At 54.5% G+C, this 17,593-nt stretch overlaps 9 protein-coding genes across 9 annotated transcripts; 1 reads left to right on the top strand and 8 right to left on the bottom strand.

Annotated features, from left to right (window-relative positions):
• Positions 1–1,368: 1,368 nt before the first annotated feature.
• LMXM_28_0825 (putative RNA binding protein rbp16) lies at positions 1,369–1,797 on the bottom strand (the record flags this gene model as incomplete). The annotated part of the gene is made up of 1 exon (XM_003876870.1): positions 1,369–1,797. One exon carries the CDS (start codon positions 1,795–1,797, stop codon positions 1,369–1,371), a length of 429 nt encoding a protein of 142 aa, XP_003876919.1.
• Positions 1,798–2,999: 1,202 nt separating this feature from the next.
• LMXM_28_0822 (conserved hypothetical protein) lies at positions 3,000–3,758 on the bottom strand (the record flags this gene model as incomplete). Its single annotated transcript, XM_003876869.1, has 1 exon — positions 3,000–3,758. The coding sequence occupies one exon, from the start codon at positions 3,756–3,758 to the stop codon at positions 3,000–3,002; it is 759 nt and encodes a 252-aa protein (XP_003876918.1).
• Positions 3,759–4,830: 1,072 nt separating this feature from the next.
• On the bottom strand, positions 4,831–6,339 carry LMXM_28_0820 (conserved hypothetical protein; the record flags this gene model as incomplete). The annotated part of the gene is made up of 1 exon (XM_003876868.1): positions 4,831–6,339. The coding sequence occupies one exon, from the start codon at positions 6,337–6,339 to the stop codon at positions 4,831–4,833; it is 1,509 nt and encodes a 502-aa protein (XP_003876917.1).
• Positions 6,340–7,164: 825 nt separating this feature from the next.
• On the bottom strand, positions 7,165–7,614 carry LMXM_28_0810 (putative RNA polymerase B subunit RPB8; the record flags this gene model as incomplete). The annotated part of the gene is made up of 1 exon (XM_003876867.1): positions 7,165–7,614. One exon carries the CDS (start codon positions 7,612–7,614, stop codon positions 7,165–7,167), a length of 450 nt encoding a protein of 149 aa, XP_003876916.1.
• A 973-nt stretch (positions 7,615–8,587) lies between these two features.
• Positions 8,588–9,052, bottom strand: LMXM_28_0800 (calmodulin-like protein; the record flags this gene model as incomplete). The annotated part of the gene is made up of 1 exon (XM_003876866.1): positions 8,588–9,052. One exon carries the CDS (start codon positions 9,050–9,052, stop codon positions 8,588–8,590), a length of 465 nt encoding a protein of 154 aa, XP_003876915.1.
• A 670-nt stretch (positions 9,053–9,722) lies between these two features.
• LMXM_28_0790 (putative dual-specificity protein phosphatase,putative) lies at positions 9,723–11,612 on the bottom strand (the record flags this gene model as incomplete). The annotated part of the gene is made up of 1 exon (XM_003876865.1): positions 9,723–11,612. One exon carries the CDS (start codon positions 11,610–11,612, stop codon positions 9,723–9,725), a length of 1,890 nt encoding a protein of 629 aa, XP_003876914.1.
• A 447-nt stretch (positions 11,613–12,059) lies between these two features.
• Positions 12,060–13,427, bottom strand: LMXM_28_0780 (conserved hypothetical protein; the record flags this gene model as incomplete). Its single annotated transcript, XM_003876864.1, has 1 exon — positions 12,060–13,427. One exon carries the CDS (start codon positions 13,425–13,427, stop codon positions 12,060–12,062), a length of 1,368 nt encoding a protein of 455 aa, XP_003876913.1.
• Positions 13,428–13,982: 555 nt separating this feature from the next.
• LMXM_28_0785 (conserved hypothetical protein) lies at positions 13,983–14,555 on the bottom strand (the record flags this gene model as incomplete). Its single annotated transcript, XM_003876863.1, has 1 exon — positions 13,983–14,555. One exon carries the CDS (start codon positions 14,553–14,555, stop codon positions 13,983–13,985), a length of 573 nt encoding a protein of 190 aa, XP_003876912.1.
• A 1,096-nt stretch (positions 14,556–15,651) lies between these two features.
• On the top strand, positions 15,652–17,091 carry LMXM_28_0770 (conserved hypothetical protein; the record flags this gene model as incomplete). The annotated part of the gene is made up of 1 exon (XM_003876862.1): positions 15,652–17,091. One exon carries the CDS (start codon positions 15,652–15,654, stop codon positions 17,089–17,091), a length of 1,440 nt encoding a protein of 479 aa, XP_003876911.1.
• Positions 17,092–17,593: the final 502 nt, after the last annotated feature.

Raw genomic sequence — 17,593 nt, 5'->3', positions numbered from 1 at the left:
CTGACGCTGCCGGAGAGAATGACAGTGCGCACACAAGAAAAGAAATAGAAACGGGCACACACACACACACACACACACACACACACACGTCAGACTTTTTGCATACTTACCAAACCCAAGGGGGAAAAGAAGAAGCGCCCTTAAAAGAGGAGTCGCGCAGGCACGCGGACACCTTAACCACAAAGCAAAGAAAAAACCCAACGAACGCCAGCACGAAATACATGCGCACACGTACACAATCATGGACAGAAAGGGTGTACACTCTCGACACAAAGACGTGAGCACCTCTGTCGCAGAAAGGCGGGGGGACGAGGAGGAGGGGTGCGGGCACACGCGCACACGGATTCGACAAGAGCGCATGGCTCGCACATGCACAGACTTACTGCACGACGCAACAAGAGATTGAGGGCGGGGGAGGGGGCTGAAACAAACCAAACAAAAACACCGTTTCAACCTACGCGCTGGTAGACCGCGGGAGTGCGCTTTTTTCTTGCGCCCGCATTTCGCATCAGTCTGAAAGACTTCAATGACAGACACCTGGCCGCTGCGCTTCCCTCGCACTTTGAGCATGCCCCTCTCTCTGTCTCCCTCGTCGACCCCTCCACCCTTTCCTTTGCCCCTCGACACGTGCAGCTGGAAACACCACCCCCTTCACTTGACACTCAATCCTCACCCTCCCCTCTTCAGTTGCCCCCCCCAACCCCCCACCTCCCTCTCGCCTCTTTCTGGCGCTGGCTTCCTTTGGTCCGTGATGAGATGTCACGGTGCAGAAGGAACGAGCAAGAGAAGCAGCAGCACGCCCGGCGGCGTGCCCCCGTAGAGACAACGAGACTCAGCAGGGGAGGAGGAAGGGAAAGGCGGAAACAAAAACAGGAACGGTGCACGGCCTTCCGTCTTCACACGAGAAGACTCTGCTTGCTGCTTTCCTTTGCTTGCCGCGAGTTGCTCGCTGCTTGCCCTGCCTGCTTCAAGGCATGGCTGTCACCACTGTGCTCCCGCCGTAACCCGCCCCACCGCCTCCGGCCACACAGACAACCTCTGTTACAAAGTTGCCTCTCTGTCTGTGTGTGTGTACGCTGTATGCGCCCCTGTCAGCCACACACGCACAAACACACACGCACAAGCACACACGCACACAGGCATACCCGTCCATTCTCTCTCTCTATGCTAACTCTGAAAGCTGTCGTTCTCTCTTCTTTTATAGGAACCTCACGGAGCAAGAAGACACAGAAAGGGTGGAAAAAGAACGAAGAAAGGGTAGGCGAAGCCGAGTGCAGCGCGGCTGCTGCGCCACCCAGCGAACCACAGCTCGCGCCAAAGCCCTCTCACTCGCCCGCTCTTTTCTTGACTTACCTTTCTTCCTGGCGCCTAGAACTCATCGCTGAAGTTGTTGTTTTGACGGCTGCCATCGCGATCCCCCCCGCGGTCCTGGCGGTTGCTGTTGCGACCACCCCGGCCACGACCACGGCCACCGCCGAAGCCACCACGACCGCCTGGGGAACCCTCCGGCGGGCGGGGACCAGAGGGGAGCTTGCCGCCACCGGGGGCTGTCACGTTCTCAGCGCGAGTACGTCCATCCTGCGACGCCACCTCGAACTCGACCTCCTGATCAACCGCGAGCGCGCGGTAGCCTCCCGTCTCCGTCTGCAGTGCAGAGAAGTGGACAAAGTGCTGCCTCTTGTCCGCATTGTCCTCGATGAAGCCAAAGCCACGGCCGCTCATCCAAGAGACGACCTTACCGGTGTTCAGCAACGCCAGGGATGGCGCAATGCGGGAAACAGAGGAAACACGGAACATGACTCCTTGTAATGACCAAGCAACGAAAGGCGAGAGAGGGAGGGGGAGGCGGGTTGCGATGGCCGTGATTGCTTTTCTTTAGTGGTTGCTTCGCTGCTCTACCCGTATGAGGTCGGTACGCGTGGGGAGTCAACGAAAGAGAAGAGGGGGAAGAGAAACCAAGAGAAAAAGGGGTGCGATGCTGTGGTGGCAGCACGATGCTGTGCGCAGCACGCATGTGTGAGGTAAGCAGCAGAGGAAGACGGCGAAGTGTGCGGCGTGGTGGTGGGTGACGGCATCGGTGGCCATCATGTGCGCGTGAGGAGGAAGAAAAAGGGGTCGAACAGCGGGAAGAAGAGGACGAACGCAAGAGGGATGAAATTAAGGAGGATTGCACATGTGTTGATCGTCGGCATTCGAGCGCATCGAGTTGGCAGCGGCAGGGAGAGAGCGCGTACAAGAAGAAAAAGAAATGAGGGAGGTGGGGCGTACGCGAGGGCAAACAGAAGAGGGGCAATACCGAGAGGAATGACAAGGATCGAGCAGAAAGGAGGTGGGGGTGGGGGTGAGAAGGAGGGTCGAAAGAAAAAGCAGACCTCACCTGTTGCACGCCACAGTGTTGCTGCACCACCCCCTCCCTCCTCCACGACCTTCGGCACTCCTCCACATCCACTCAAATAGAACCTTCCTCGCTTTGCCCACTCAGCATTCCTATCGTGCCCCCCCCCAAAGTGCACCTGCTGTCTCACACATCACAGGGAATCCAGAAAAGATAGGGGAGAGGTGAACGAAGGGGAACAAAAAGCGGACGTCCCAATGTGCACAACACTGGCCCGTCCGCTGCTTCCTCATCTCACCCCTTCCCTAACTTCACACCGTGCGCATGAGAGGATTGCACTGTCTCGTGTGGTGTTGATGCTTTCTTCTTTCGTCTGTAAAGCACATTCTCTGTGCCGACACGCAGCAGTAGCAGGAGCAGATAATATACTTGGGCACAAAGGGTGGCGGACACGGAGGAAACTCAAGACTGCACACTCGCCAACAAACAAAAGAAAGTGACAACACTGCGTGGTGACCACAACATGGCGCGACCGAAAAGGGGCACTCGGCCGTTTCGGGTCACGGCGGTGTCTTTATTTTTTTTCCGGGTCTTTCCCGTGTGACACGAACGCACGCACATGCGAGGGATTGAGCCTCACATCGCTGGCTCAGAGGGCACCGCTCTAAAGTGCTACCTCACCACACGTGTTGCGTGCAGAGTCCACAGAAGCGGTGCCGCTGTCACCGGTGGCACACCCGAGAGTCTTGGTCAGGTTCAGCAACTCCAACACCTCAACGTCAAAGCTGGATAGTCCCATAAAACGCTTGTGAAAGCGTGAGTCAGGTTGTCCTTTGCACGCGTCCAGGATACCGTCGACGACTTTGCTGTGTTCCTGCCAACACTGAAAACTGGCATCTGGTAGGCGCGCGTAGTAGGAAGCCGTGTGGGCATCGTGGGTACCTTGTTTGCTCCTAGCAGGAGTGTGCACATAGAGGCGCCTCACCTGCACCGAAGGTGGTGCGCAACTCACTGACTTCGCATCGGCCTCAGAGGGGTTTGAGTTGTGGTGTCCAGGCGACACCTGCACAACTACTGGACAGCCACACGAGATGTAGCATGGAAAAATGCATGCCGCTGTCGCTTCCAGGACTTCCTCGTCCTGTATCGTATCTGCACTCAAAGGAGCCGCAGAAACGAATACTTGTTTAGAGGAGAAGGGCACACATTGCGCGCGGCACGCTTCTTGACTCCACAGCTTCTTTTCTTCGTCCCTCACTGCAGCAACACCGGCGCCACTCGAGGCGGCTGCAGTGCTGTCGCATAGGCATGCGACGAGACGAACCAGCCCGCTCTGTGCATCCGCAGAAAAGTGCACCACCTCCCCTCCGTACCGAAGAAGGCTTGCACAACGCGCGTGGTGGTGCCTCGTCCAAGCAATCATGATGCGACACCTTCACCCTCACTGGTGCTTAGCACACACACACACCAACACCCGTAACGTTCGATCCCCCCCTTTACGGCGTGTCCGTTTGCTAGAGCGCCTGTATCCTCGACAAAGGGGTCCGCGTAACGCCACTTTGGTTGGTGTAGAGTCCCTGGGATGCCCCTCTCGTGCCTCGCCTCACGGAGAAGCGGAGTTGGAGGCAATACAAGAAGTAAACATGAGAGAGGAGCAGGGGAGGTCAAGTGAGTCAGGGCAGCCTCCGACACCGCGCGTCAGCGTGGGTACTGCATCCATCGCACCTCGCGTTTGTCGAGTTCTGCAAGGAGCAGGTCGATGTGGAGAAGCTGATCAGACAAGCACTGTGCTAGGGTGCTACGAGGCTTATTGAGGGCGTGGAGGGGGGGTGAGGCACACGTCGCCAACTCGAGCAGGTGCAACGCGCTGACCGGAAAGAGCGTTTCCCGACATGCCTTGCGTCCTATCTGGTGAGGTCGAGTGAGAAACCGATGTCGGATCTATTCACCGTTTTTTTTTGACTGCGCGACCCCCTCCCCTCCCCAAGAAAGAAACAAAGTAGAGCACACATATGCCTCCTCGTCCTTCAACTCTCCTGCACTGTTTTCTGTCATTGTTGCTGTTGCGGTTCTTGTGTTAAGCCGATGTGAATCCAAACCTGTGCAGCGGAGGCAGAAATTAACCTCTCGCACACACCTGCTCTCCCCCTAACTGCTGCTGCGGTAGCTCCCACACATGCACACACCCGGTATGTGCCAACCTTTCACACGGAAGAGGAGAGCAGACTGGCGCAGGCCCCCCCCGGATGCAGGGCGGCTGCTGCGGCTTTCGTTTTCTACCTTCAGTCTGAATGCATCGGAGTGCTCGAAAGGCGCCGTCTGTGAGCGTTTGCGTTACGCGCTAAGGAGGGCAAGGCAATGCAGTGCGTAGGGTGGGGTGGGAACTTGTTGAAAGAAGCGGGGGAAGAAGGGAAGCAGCACCGTTCCCCACCAGCCTCCCCTCCCCCGCCCTCTTTTTTGTCCTCCGCTGCTCCGATCGCCTCGCTGGTTCGGCCCTATGGAATTGTTTCGGGGTCTTCACCGCGGGTGAGTCGAATCAGCTGCTCCTTTGCCCGCAGCGTGTCACTCGAGTATCCCTGTGCCTTTGCTTTGGCTGCCACACTCCATGGCACCTTCACCACGTCGACCTGCCTGCCGAGCGTCTCCAGGTCGGAGGCCCTCACCTGCTGTGGTTTCGGCGCACGCTCTTCTACCTCGCTCTGCCGGCGAACCTTGTAGTAGATACCCTCGGCATCGAAGGTGGCGCGATGACGGTTCTCGTGGTCGCGCAACGTGCGACCCAGACGGTGACGTGCGTGCACTGAGGCAGAGCGGTGAGCCACAGGTGACGTCGGCGGCGCAAAGCCTGACGGGCGCTTGCCTTTGGCGGCACCGAGTATCCCAAGAGGCGAAGCGCCTTCCTCCTGTCGACTGTCTCCGGTTGCTTCCCGATCGGATACACCTCCCTCCTCGTTCTCTACCATGCCCGCACGAAGCCGTGGCGGCTCCGCGAACGTGCTAGCGTCATCCTCAGAGAAGTACTTGGCCGTCCAATCGACCAAGGACGGATCAAGCGTGGTCTCGTTCTCCACCGCGCGTTGCCGGAGGAAAGGAAAGGCAGAGTGGGGCGAATGCCGACTGTCAGCATCAGGCAGGCCTGCCATGGCAACGGTATTTGCCAGGTTCGCCTCGGCACCACGACGCCGGCGCTCCTCGCGAAACCGAGCAGCGTCACGTTCCTCTTGGGAAGGGGAAGCCGCAGCAGAGTCGCTGTGGTGCCCATCTGCCGCGGCTGCGTGCGACGGCACGAAAGAGGCGCCCGCTTCTTTCGACACCCCTTCCCCATGTGCGTCGCCCTCTTCCATCTCAGGAGACATCGACAGCGTGGTGGACGATTTTGCGGCAGAGGGTGAGGAGGCACGGCCGGCTACCACGCCCCGTGCCCACTCTTGCAAGCCTTCTGGCAGACCAAAGGCCCCGGAAGAAACGTGAGCGCGGTAGTGCTTCGCTGCAGTGGAGCACAGAAAGGCGTACTTGCGGGCATCCTTGGTCTCCAGGCGGGCAGCCGAAAGGGTGTCACGCAGATAATCCTGCAGAATGGCAACCAGCTTTTCCCGCAGAGTAGCATCCTCGACGGTGTGCCAAGTCTCTTTGCGACCATATAGACGCTCCGCGTCGTCAAGGTACGTTTTCGCCTTCAGTTGTCGCCACGGAGCGTCTGGGAGGGGGCGATGCTTCGCGTACTTGTAGTCGCGCCGAAAGTCTGCCCTTTCCCGCGGTGTTTGCGGGTCAGAGGAACGCCGCCGGTATCGCTGCGGCAGCTGCGACGGGGCGGAGGAGGATAACGGTCCCTTTGATGCCGTGTCCGAGTTGTCAGAGGGCTGCTCGGCGTCCAATGGCTCGGCGTCTGCTTTGGCCTTGCCGAAGTTGGAGGTGTAGAGGCGGGCTGTGGCGTAGGTGGGAGAGGAAGAGTGCTGCGCGATTACTGCGCTTAGCAGTGCACCGGTAGCGTAAGACGACCGCATCCGCGTGGTCAGCCTTTGTTTGCTGTGAAGAGTGAAAGAGTGACTCTAGCTGAGCAGTCACAGCCTTTGCGCACTGTGGTCTCTGCCGGTAGAAGAGGACCCCCAAGGTGGTACCGCTCCCGTGGGTCAGGACAACAGGCTGAAGAGACAAGGTAGTGCAAAAGGAAAGGCAGAAGCGGAGGAGAGGAACAACAATGTGCGCGTGTGCGTGTGTGTGCGAAGAAGGAGGTCGGAGAGATGACGATGAAGCGCAGAGAGGGGAGAGCGGCTATCATGTACGGCAGCTCCTCTGAGAGTGCCGCGTTTCCGCAATCACCATCACCCCCTTCCGCGCCCACTTTGGGGCGAGAGGGACAACCCGGCTGTGAGACGAAGAGACAGAAGCGCCGTGTTGGGTGACGTGTGTCTGTCATTTTTTTTCTCTTCTGCGCCTCTACCCTTTTCAAGCGACGCGCTTTTGGTGGAACACCCCTGAAATGATATGCATGCGATACCGTTGCACACGACACCGCAGACCTGCGGCTCCGTACGCTGCGTCAGAGCAGTCTAGCGCTGTGCTCATCACGGGACACCGTCGTCTGCCTCTCTCTTTTTCTTTTGGCTATGGTAAGAGAGCTCTCATGGCCGATTTAAAGTCTCTTCTTACGCCGGAGAAGAATTAATGCGTGTCTCACGATAACACCGACACAAACACGATGGAATGCCGATACGCACACGAGCACACGAGCACACACACACACAAATCAAGAGTGTACGGCGCAGCCTTCCCACGTGCACGCCGACGGCGATGACGCGTCTCGTATATGTTTGTGTCTCCTTGGCCTCTCAGTTCTTGACGCGCTTGATCAGAATGTACACGTCGCTGTTGTAGTGCACATCTCGCAGCCCCTGCGGCTTGCCAACAATGTTCACAAGCAAGCCACCGCAGCTAATGTGCACATTTACCTCTAGCCCGTTCTCTACTACTTCGTGTCCGTAGACGCGGCCGTGCATGGCGTAGTCACAGTCGTTCAGTCGCGTCTCGCGGTGGTAAACGCTGTGGTCGTAGTATTTGCTGCCCGTCTTGCCCCCTAGCTCAAGCGAGTTGGCCAGCACGATCGTCAGGCGGTCGTTCGTGGCAACAGGGAACTCCTCGGAGTTGATGTCCGTCGTTATGGTGAGGGAGCCGTCCTGATTCACACAGCGAATACGCGATACTCGAAGGTACACCGTGCCTTCGGTGTTGACACCGTTCACCGTGAAGGTGTCCTCGAGAATGACAGGGTTGGTACTCATGTTGACGCGAGTATGATGGACGAGATCGACGTCTCAGACTCGATAAATGTTATCTTTTCTTTCCTGCTCTTTGCACTTCCGCCAGGCTGTTGCGTGTTCTGAGACAGCAACACAAAGTGCCTCGCGCAACTCTTGGATGTGCAGGTAGGAGCTGAAGAGAAGGGCCTGATAAGCCGCCAACGCAGCCGTGTCTTCTTGTTTCCGTGACCGCCGTGGTTTTGATTTCGCCGCGAAACCAATACGGACGTGTGGCCTCAAAAAGGAGGAGAAGCAAACGACGGGCAAGTGCCAAAGGTGGCGGAACGACGAAGCAACGATGAAGGGAGCGGAGAAGAAGCGCGCGACCGCAAGGAAAGTGGTTGCGTGAATGAGAAGATCGTGCGCGAAGTCATAGCACCATGGCGCCAAAAGACACGTGATTTTCGGAGCCAAGCATACGAAAGGAACGCCCTTGACACCGGAAGAAAGCACCTCGTCCCACTTGAACGATTGAAGTCCGTGCTGCTGAGAAAAACGTCCCCCAAGCACACTCTCACGCCGACGCGGGCACCTCATTGGTGAACCTGTATAGGAGGGGAAGGGAGGGGTAAGGAAGGTTGATAAAATAGACGACGCCTCCGCGCCTCTGGCGCGCGCGATTTGTGTCCCTCAACGCAGCGCCAGCCCCTGCTACGCGGCTACGTCCTGAGAGGTGACCTCGAGGAAAGGAGCCCCTTCTGTTCGTGTGCACCTAATAATGTCGATGTTTCCTTCACGTTCTATTTTATTTGGGGGAGGGAGGTGTGGTACGCGTTCTGGAGATCAGCATCCTTTTGTACATCGCAAGTACACAGCAAAATTGAAAAGAAAAAGCGCACCCTCCTTGACTCCCCCACCTTGCTGGGATGTGTGAGGGGGGAGAGAGAGGGTGGCAGCAGCACGGCCTAAAGAAGTGCAGCGGTACCCTCGCTTCTTTTGAGCACCGAAAACAAAACTAGCGGAACATCTCCGGAGTCATTTTGTAGATGCTGTCGGCCACGACCAGGTTGCCCTCGATGTCCATCTCGGAGCGCATCTCCTCCACAAATTCGTTCATCTCCTCGACGCTGAGAACGTCGCCCATGGTGGTGAGAAAGTAACGGAGCTCGTGCGGGCTGATGAGGCCACGCTTGTCTGGGTCAAAGCCCTGAAATGCCTCACGCACTTCTTGTGGGGATATCGAAACTGCAAACGCCTTCTTCAGAGCTGCGCAGAAGTCGTCAAAACTGAAGCTGCCACGGTGACTCGGGTCTGCGATGGCTAGAAGATCCTCGATGCTGGCCTCTAACGGGGTAGCACCGCAGGCACGAATCAACGGGGCAAAGTCTTCATTTCGAGCGCGCCCAATCTTGTCGCGGTCAAAGATGTCGAAATGCTTTCGGAAAAACGCCGAGCACGAGTCGTTAAACCCCGGCGGCATCCTTTTGGCTAGAGTTGTGCACAGGCCAGAGCACCCAAAGTACTCTTGTGCTCCGACGATGGTGGGTGCTGTTTTCTTCGTCTCTTCGTTTTCTCTTGTCGCACAGCCTCCTGCTCGAGGAAAGAGCGCGAAAAAGCAGCACGAGAGTATTCGTGTGAGTAGACGTCCACGCCGCAGCGTTAGTCAATGCTTCGACGTGCATGCACAAACGAGGTAGATGGTGGCGGAGGAGAAAGGTTGATGTGAGAAACCGGGGAACAGACAACCCAACTCATGGGTAGCAGCTCTGCAGTCTACAAAGATAGGGAGGGGGGCAAACACACCGGCTGCACTATACCCACGAACTGTTCTTGTTCGTCTTTTTGTGGTCTGCCGTGGGGTCCGTTTGCGTCCTTGCTCGCCTCTCTTCCTACCTTCGCGGCACAGTTACACTAGATTCGTTCCATGAGGTGAGAGGAGTACCGAGCGGCCTCCACCTGTGAGCAGGCGTGCGCGCTGTCGTGCTTATTTGTCTTCCTTCCCGGGGTGCTCGTTAGGGTGCAGGGGTTGGTGTGGACAGCCAAACAGGAACCTCCTTCCTTCACATGACCGAGGCAACAATGGCACAAGGACTGGCAATGCGACACGCACTGGAGAAGCGCACGCAAACTGACCATGAGAAAAGACCCAACTACGGCGGTGCCTGGAAGAGCGACACCACACCAGCAGGATTCAAAACCCCAGTCTCCAAAAGACTCGAAAGCTCACCCCTGAAGAAATCGCCGGCCTTGCATGGTTTGCAATGCACTGCTGTGTACGCGCTTTCTAGTGACAAAGCCGCCGCAGAGATCACATGTAGCGGCAGAAGTTCGTCAGCAAGTGACACACTTTCTCCCAGTCGTGCGCCGTATGTCTGGGAGAGGAACTGCTCCGCTGCTTCTAAAAGAAGACGAAAAGCAAGTATGCCGCTCAGCGTTTTGCATACCAGGAGAAACGAAACGTGGTTGTCCACTGACTGGGAAACGGCCACGACGCTCTCCAGTGAGGCAATGGAGCCGCCGCCGGTCTTCAGATCCGACTCCACTGCCCTAAATGTCACCACTTCAACATCATTTTGCAAGAAACCAAGCTTTGTGTAACTTTCTGTTGCGGCAGACCCTTCCGCAGCACGCGAAGATTGAAAGAAGAACTGAAGAAACATGCGCACTGTCTCGTTTTTCAGTCCCAGAAGGTCGGTGGCGCTCAGCGCGTCCCCTGTGGTCGCGAATTCATTGACCAGCGCGTTCCACTCGCTAAACTGCACAAACCCCTCGGCGTAAGGTGCCACAAGAAACAAAAAAGGGAATGAAAGCGCGCACACTGACGGCAGCCCCGTATCACCCGCGCTTGGGTTCAAGGCTGCGGGGTGGCCAGAGTCGCGAGCGCATAGGTGCTTGACGTAGATGGCTTCAAACAGCGAGCAAAAGCCGCGAATGGTGTCAAATGTGTCTTTTTCAAAACCTGAGCGAGCCACATCTTTCACTACACGATAATAGAAAGCATCGTTGCACACGAGTGAGTTGCGAAAGTCCGTGGCATATTGCAGCACCGCTGGAGCGGTGTAATCGATGCTGCGCACAACCTCGGCAACGTAGCCGAAGTAGTTGGGAATGTCTGTGTAGACCTCACTATCGACATCCGCCGCGACAACTGAGCGAAGCTCCCGGTATACAGCATGCAGCTCTGCTTCGGTCGGCGCAGCATTTCTGATAAGCGACCCGAAGTAGCGACGCTCGTTGTCACACTTCTTCGCCCGCAAGATGGTTGGTAGCATCGTGCTTGCTATCTCGACAAGGTTCGACTTGGCCTTTATTTCGACAGCAAGCACCTTGGCCGTCCATTCGTCAACGATGCGATGGCTTCGGAGAGCCATCCACATGGAGAGTTGCCGCTGGAACCCGGGGTTTGGCTGAACTACCGGGCGCGTGCAGCGGATTAGACTGATAGCATCGTCTTGGGACAGGCCGTATTTCTTTATGAAGTATGCAACGACAATGGAGGCCGACCGGCTCACGCCAACCATGCAATGCACTGCCACAGCCGGGACAGCTGTGTAGTCCTCATCGCTAACCGTTTCATAACCTTTTCTAGACTGCAAAACAATTTCCATAAGCACTGCACACTCCACGAAGTGCTGGTCAATGCGGTACGTCGGCGCATCCTCTGCAAGAATGGTCACAACAAACACCTTTCTTTGCGCCTTTGGGGTGCTCACTGCGATATGGCAGTAGCTGCTCAACTCGCAGACAAAACTCTCCTGCGAATCAAACCGGCGAAACGCATACGCTGCGCTCTCATCCTTTTCAAAAACGCGGTACTTTGCAGCATCATCTTCCCCGCACATGTTGATGACAAGAGCTACACCCATCGCGGCGCACTTTGTCTTATCGGCCATCTCGCAGGCACAAGTAAGGTAGAGACCAGGGATCACCTCACTGATGCACTTCCAAGGCGGAAAGTCATCATCAGGAACTGTGCTGTGCGAGCCAGGTAGAGGCAGCGCCTCGCTCCCCCAGTGCAAACAGGCGAGGATAGACTCCATTCCAAAGTGTGTAGGGCACTCAGGCAAACCTAACACCCTCAAGACCTCCACGGATGCCAGAGAGAAAACAAGCAATGGGGCACACACAAAAAAGTGATAAAGCGGGAAAAGGAGAGAGACACAGAAGCGGGCAACAAATAAAACAACAAATCAAAGCGGCTTCAATGGAAGAGTCATCGCAAGCTTCTGCCTGTTTCGCCAGGAGAGCGGCATGACTGTTTGGCATGGCATGTGCTTTGATGGTTACACTGAGCAGCAGAGCACGCTTCTGAGGTGCGCCTTTTTTTCTCAGCGGCGGAGTGAAAAAAGTTCATCTGCTTTGTTTACTTCACCTAGCTCACCGCGGGCGGAAAGTAGGGAAAGAGTCAAAAGGAACGGAATCTGGGCTGCGCAGTGCTCGTTGAAAGGCTTCAGTTCAACTTGGCGTGCGTTTGGTAGAAAATTTAGCTACAAAACACCATCGTTCCTAATCCACCCCAGAACATTTTTCGTGACATCAGATGCAGTGCTCTGATTCTTTTTGTTCTTCACCGCCCTCTCACCAAAGTCCTCCATCGATCGCTTGCGCTGTTGAAATTGTAGTTTGTTCAAGACGTGCCGTGCCTCCAACTGATCTGAAGGGATGCATTCAGAGTGAATGCCACGGTCACTCAGAGAACGCACTACGCGAGGGGGTTTTCGGGGGTCCTTGGTGAGGGCTGAGACAAGGAACGTGGGATCGTTGAATTCGTCCATCACCATTTTCACTGCCAAATCGTGAGCTTTCTGAACATATACTGTAGACTCCATGTCTAAATTGCGAGCAATGTTATCCAAGCTGTACGGGTCCTTGATGGCAAAGTGAAAAAAGGGTGGCTTCCCGACTGCGCCGTTATCTCTGTCCCACCCCATTGTCGCTTTCGTCAAGGCCATATTTGTTGTACACACAACATTTTTCTGGTAGTCGAAAGCGCATCCGAAGTATTCGAGGAATGTAGCGAGCAAGTAGCCGACCTCCGCCATAGCATCTGGGCGCGCATCTTCAAGAGGACGATACTCGGGATTGGGACTCAGCGCCTTAGGCCCCTCATTCAGCTTCGCAGCTGTGACTTTTGGTATCGCCTGTACGAGCGACAGGAAGTGCACCACCATCACTGTCAGCGCGTAGCTGGCTAAAAGTCCGTCGATAGAATTGATAATGCCACTAGCACGACCCCACTTTTTGAGGACTAGAAGCAAATGCCGCGAGAATGGGTACTGGGCCAATGCCTCACCAAGCACATGCGAGCTCCGCAGCCCTGTCGAGGAAAGACAGAAGTCAAACGGGAATCTGTACACCTCGGGACCGTAACGCACATCGACAGGAAGTCGAAGTGGAATTTCCACCTCATTGTGCGCCTTCAGGTTGGCAAGCCCGTAGATGAGAGAGGAAGTAGTCGTAAACTGCACCGTCGCAAACTGATACGAGCTATTCCATTCGACAGACGTCGCGTTGTAATTCGATTCGACACGATTTCTGAAACTCTCTGCCTCAGCAGCATTCACTTGTCTGCTAAACTGAAAAATTCCATCGCAAGACAAGCTGTGAAATGGCGAGCCTGGAAGGCTGCGGCTTACTCGGTCAGCCTTTATAACTGGCACGCGAGCTTTTGGATACGCACGGGAGCGCAGCCCAAGGCGGCGCAACTCACTCGAAGACCGTCTAAGAATTTCGCCCGCTTCCGCAAAGCCAGGCTCAACATCGAGAATTCCAACAAAATCGACGTCGCCACCGACTTCGAATAGACCAGTTGTGACGAGGCCGCCAAAGATGTAGATGGACATATCATATCCCATAGATTGCACAATGGACTCCAACTGCTCTCGAGCTGCACAGCACTCATCAAAGGCAGCTTTTCCAGTATCACATGACCGCGCGAGATTGACGACTGCCTGGCCCAGTCCATGCCACCTCGGATCGCTAGCTAAGGGTAACTTCGACTTCCATGGTATATGCAGAGCTCTTGTAGATACAAGGCGGCACGGTGCCGAAAACCTGCGCATTCTTCACTTTCAGCCTCTACCAAACGTAAGGTAGCGAAGAAATAGACATGCAGAGCGAAGAGTAGGAAAAGTAATGGGAGGGAGAAGAGAAATCACATACACCAATGAGTAGCATGAATGCATGCCCATCAGATTCTTACAGAGTAAACCTCCTCCTTTTTTCGCTCGGCCGTGGGGGAAAAAGCGGCACTCCCACCAAAACACATATTTCCAAGCATAAGCTCTCTCAAAAAGAGTAGTTGTATCCCTGTGACATGTAAAATACAGCGAGGGCACGCTCCAGTCTACCTCAAGAAAAAACACTTCCTGCCCCCTCCTTTACACTTGGCGGAAGTAAAGGATCTATGCTCAGCAGTCCAGGGTAGCCCGAAGGTGTTCGAGCGCGGCTAGCCGCTTTCTGTATGGCTCTGTCGAGGTCAGGGACTCGTCGGAGGCGCTGCGAAATACGTTATCAACGTCGTTGGTAGAGAATCGACACGGAAGAGCAGTTTGCACATCTTCCTCTATGGTAAAGAGGGAGACGAAGAAAGACCGACGTCGTTCAAACAACACGTCCCTGCCTACTCCATCGTCTGGAAGCACGACTCCTCCCAGATTTTCCTTTAGAAAATCAAATACCGAATTCGCAGCCGCGAAAGCGCCGGGTGTAGAAAAACGCTTCACTTTCGATACCGCAGATTCATCGACGGTAACGCTTTGCTCGGCGCCACCATCTAATGTACGCGCGTTATGAAACGCAACACCCACAGGCGATTTGTCGATCTGTGCCTTTGTCAAAGTCGGAATAGCGGGAGGCACATCAATGTCAGTGTGAGTTGTGTATGGGTCAAAGTATGCTCGCCTACTAAAAACGTCTAACGAGGTGACAAACATGTCACTTTTCTCCTGCGAGGTGGCACAACTGCTCTGCATGTAGCTCATGACTCCAGTTCTACTTGCAAGGCTCACTCATCAACATGTATATATATATATATATACGTTTATATATATATATATATATACATATATTCTGGTATGCACAGAGGGACTTCTGTAGAGGTTCTGTGAATGCACCTCGAGGAGAAAGCCCCACAATGCCTCCGTGAGTACACCAAGGACCAGCTGCTAGTTGATCAAAAATGGCAGAAAGGAGAGCGAGGAGGCGGAGGACTGACAGGCGGTGCATTCTTGTTGAAGCAGCTTTGATGTCTGAAGGTCGTCCTTCGCCTTGGAGAGGCGTCGCGAGTGCGCCGCTGCGGCTGCGAGGTCATATCGGGAGGTTTGGACAGGACGGTGAACTAGTCTGGTGCACCTTTTTGTACTCTGTGCGTCTGGGACGCAGGCTCCATGGCTCATTTCGCACTGCGCAGATGGCTCCACCCTTTACCATCTCAGCCGTCCAGGTTTCTGTGATCCAGAACAAAAGGTGTAAAGTTGCAGAGTGCACACACAGGGCGAATTAATCGACGCTTGAACCTGATTAAATGTGGACAGGACATTCGGATGAAGCTCTGGGCGCTACGTTCGAGACCTGCTGCATTCCGTAGGGGCCATGCCGGACTCCCCCCCCCCGGCCATTGACTTGTCCTCGCAATTGGCAAAGTGATGTCACTCACGGTCAAACCTAACTTTGGGTGACACAGGATACGCTTCAAGCATCAAAGCTGCAAATTTCCGCTGCATCTCATGAGGAAGACGCATGTTTTTGGTGCGTCCCTCAGCCATCAGCTACAGTGATGAGCAGAGTTGCTCAGTCAATAAATGAGGAAACCTTGTGTAAAGCAGCGCAGGAATGCGCACCGGTGTTGTGCTCAGAAGCCCCGGTCTTAGTTTTTTCCACGCACAAAAACAATGCGCCGCCTCTTCTCGAATTCCCCCCTCCTCCTCGCACAACCACCCCTACTTTCAAAGGCTTCATTTCTTGCTGTTTACTCTCTAAACTACCCTCTCTTCTCTTTTCTAACCCTACCATTGGTGCCCTACTAGGTTTTGTTTTTGTTCGCTCGCAACGCATTTTTTTCAGGTGGCCAGACACAGGATGGCGTTATCACCGGAGAGCGCCGACGTGAACATCGAGGAGCCCGTAATTCTGGCCTACCATAAGCAAGCTGACTTTGCAGCGTTTTTGGTCAACGAGTATTTTACCAAGCCTAGCAAGCAGCTAGAGGAGGCGAGGAAGGATGACACAAACGGGCTGCTGCCACTTGTATCGCTTGACTGTCTGCTGCAGAGCGGCGATATTGATAAGATAGTTGGGCACATATGCGAGGAGACGCACTTGATAGACCAAAGGCACGTTCAGCAACGGAAACCGTTTCGCATTCTGGAAAAGCCTTTACTCATCCCGGCGATGCTGGCAGCCTTGCTGCATCGTATTCTTTTTGAAAAGGCCGGTGTTTTTATCTCGTCAACAACATTTGATTTGTGGGCAAGCACGGCTCTCGGGTTTCCGGCGAGAACTAGTCGCCTTTGGCTAGATGCGTGCGCGAAAGTCGAAGAGGCCTTGGAAACGAGCAGCGTAAAACAGCTTCTGAGCAAACGTAGCGCCTCCGATACAGGCATTCACGCCATAAAAAAGCAAGCTGGCTCAAAAGGAGCACTCTTTTCCTTGTGGTGCAACGCTTGCTCATTGTTGTGTGCATCACTTGCAAGTCCTCTCCTTCCGATGGAAACGTTCCAAGAACACTTCAGCCAGGCTGTCGAGCGCTCAATAAGCTTTCGAAAGGATATCGAATCAAAAACGAGCAGTGCACTATATGGGAAGGGAGCGCCGGGTTTCAACCTTCACGCTGCCGGAGAACCAGAGCTATGCAGCTGTCTTGTCTTTCATTCGTTTTTCCGTCAGCTGGAAATGCTCTTCCATAGGACGATCGACTCGAAAGCGAAAATGAACGTCTCGGCACACATTTCGTTTGCTGTGTTTGTTGGATGCCTAAATGCCTTTACCTACTATCGCTACTCTGCAAACAGGGCGGAATCCATGTACAGGCTTCTCGACACCGTAGCTCAAGTGGCAGATGGGAAAAGCCTGACCTATCGATTTGATCTGAAGGATGTCGGCGTGCGGCACCTGTCGAGGTACGTGCAACGGGCTTCTGTGCTTAGCAGTGATGAGGTGTTCAGCGGGATTTCGCATCGCCGTGCACGAAAAGAATCATGGGCCTCCCCTGCACCCATCCTGCCGTGTTTTGCTGAGATGAACTATAGTACGATAAGCATGACTGGCATTTACCCATTTTCAATGGTGGCAGCAGCGGACCCTGAGTTGGACGATATGGGTGGATGTAGCGACTCCAGTGATGTGGGGGTGCATCCCGAGTGTGACAATTACGAAAACTTTGTAGAGATGACAACCATTTTTCTTGATGAAAGCGGAGATGACAGATGCACACAATACATTCTTTCTGCGGAAGAGGCAGCTGTCAAGAGGCAAGTCCAAGAAAAGCTTTACGGAGGAAAGCAAGGTCAAAAAAGCTAATGTGAATTTTCTGCTGTGCGTTTAGGTTACGTTAAGAACCTCATTTATGCTTGCTCATCTTTTTTTTTTCTCGTCCTATTGCTCCTCTGTACGCATGAAACGTTGAGCGAATGGAAAATAAAAATGCGAAGCGTACTTCGCGAAGAAGGAGGCGTCTCCTGAGGCTGTTTCCACGTGGAAAGCGGGGCCACATAATGTGTCACATCAAAGCTGCTTCGGCGGCTATGTCTCATGTTCGCAAAGCGACTTCAGCAAGCAGCCTAGCAACCAGAGAAAGCACTCACCCTCACTGCTGCCTTTATTTCGCATATCCCATCTTTTTTTTTGCTTGGCCGTTGATCTTCTTTGGTCTACTCAAGCACGAAGTACAGCGGTCATCAAGTGCAGTATTTTCCTTCTATGCGAATAGGAAAAGAAAGGCTGTTTTCACCGAGCAGGTGCTTATTTGCAAGATCAGCTACCCAAGCACCCTTCTTGTTTGATTAGAGCCTGTCTCTTCACA

Source organism: Leishmania mexicana, chromosome 28 (genome assembly GCF_000234665.1).
Source record: "Leishmania mexicana MHOM/GT/2001/U1103 complete genome, chromosome 28".
Classification (NCBI taxonomy): domain Eukaryota; phylum Euglenozoa; class Kinetoplastea; order Trypanosomatida; family Trypanosomatidae; genus Leishmania; species Leishmania mexicana.
Note: the sequence above shows the minus strand (reverse complement) of the source record. Positions and strands in the feature narration are given on the sequence as shown.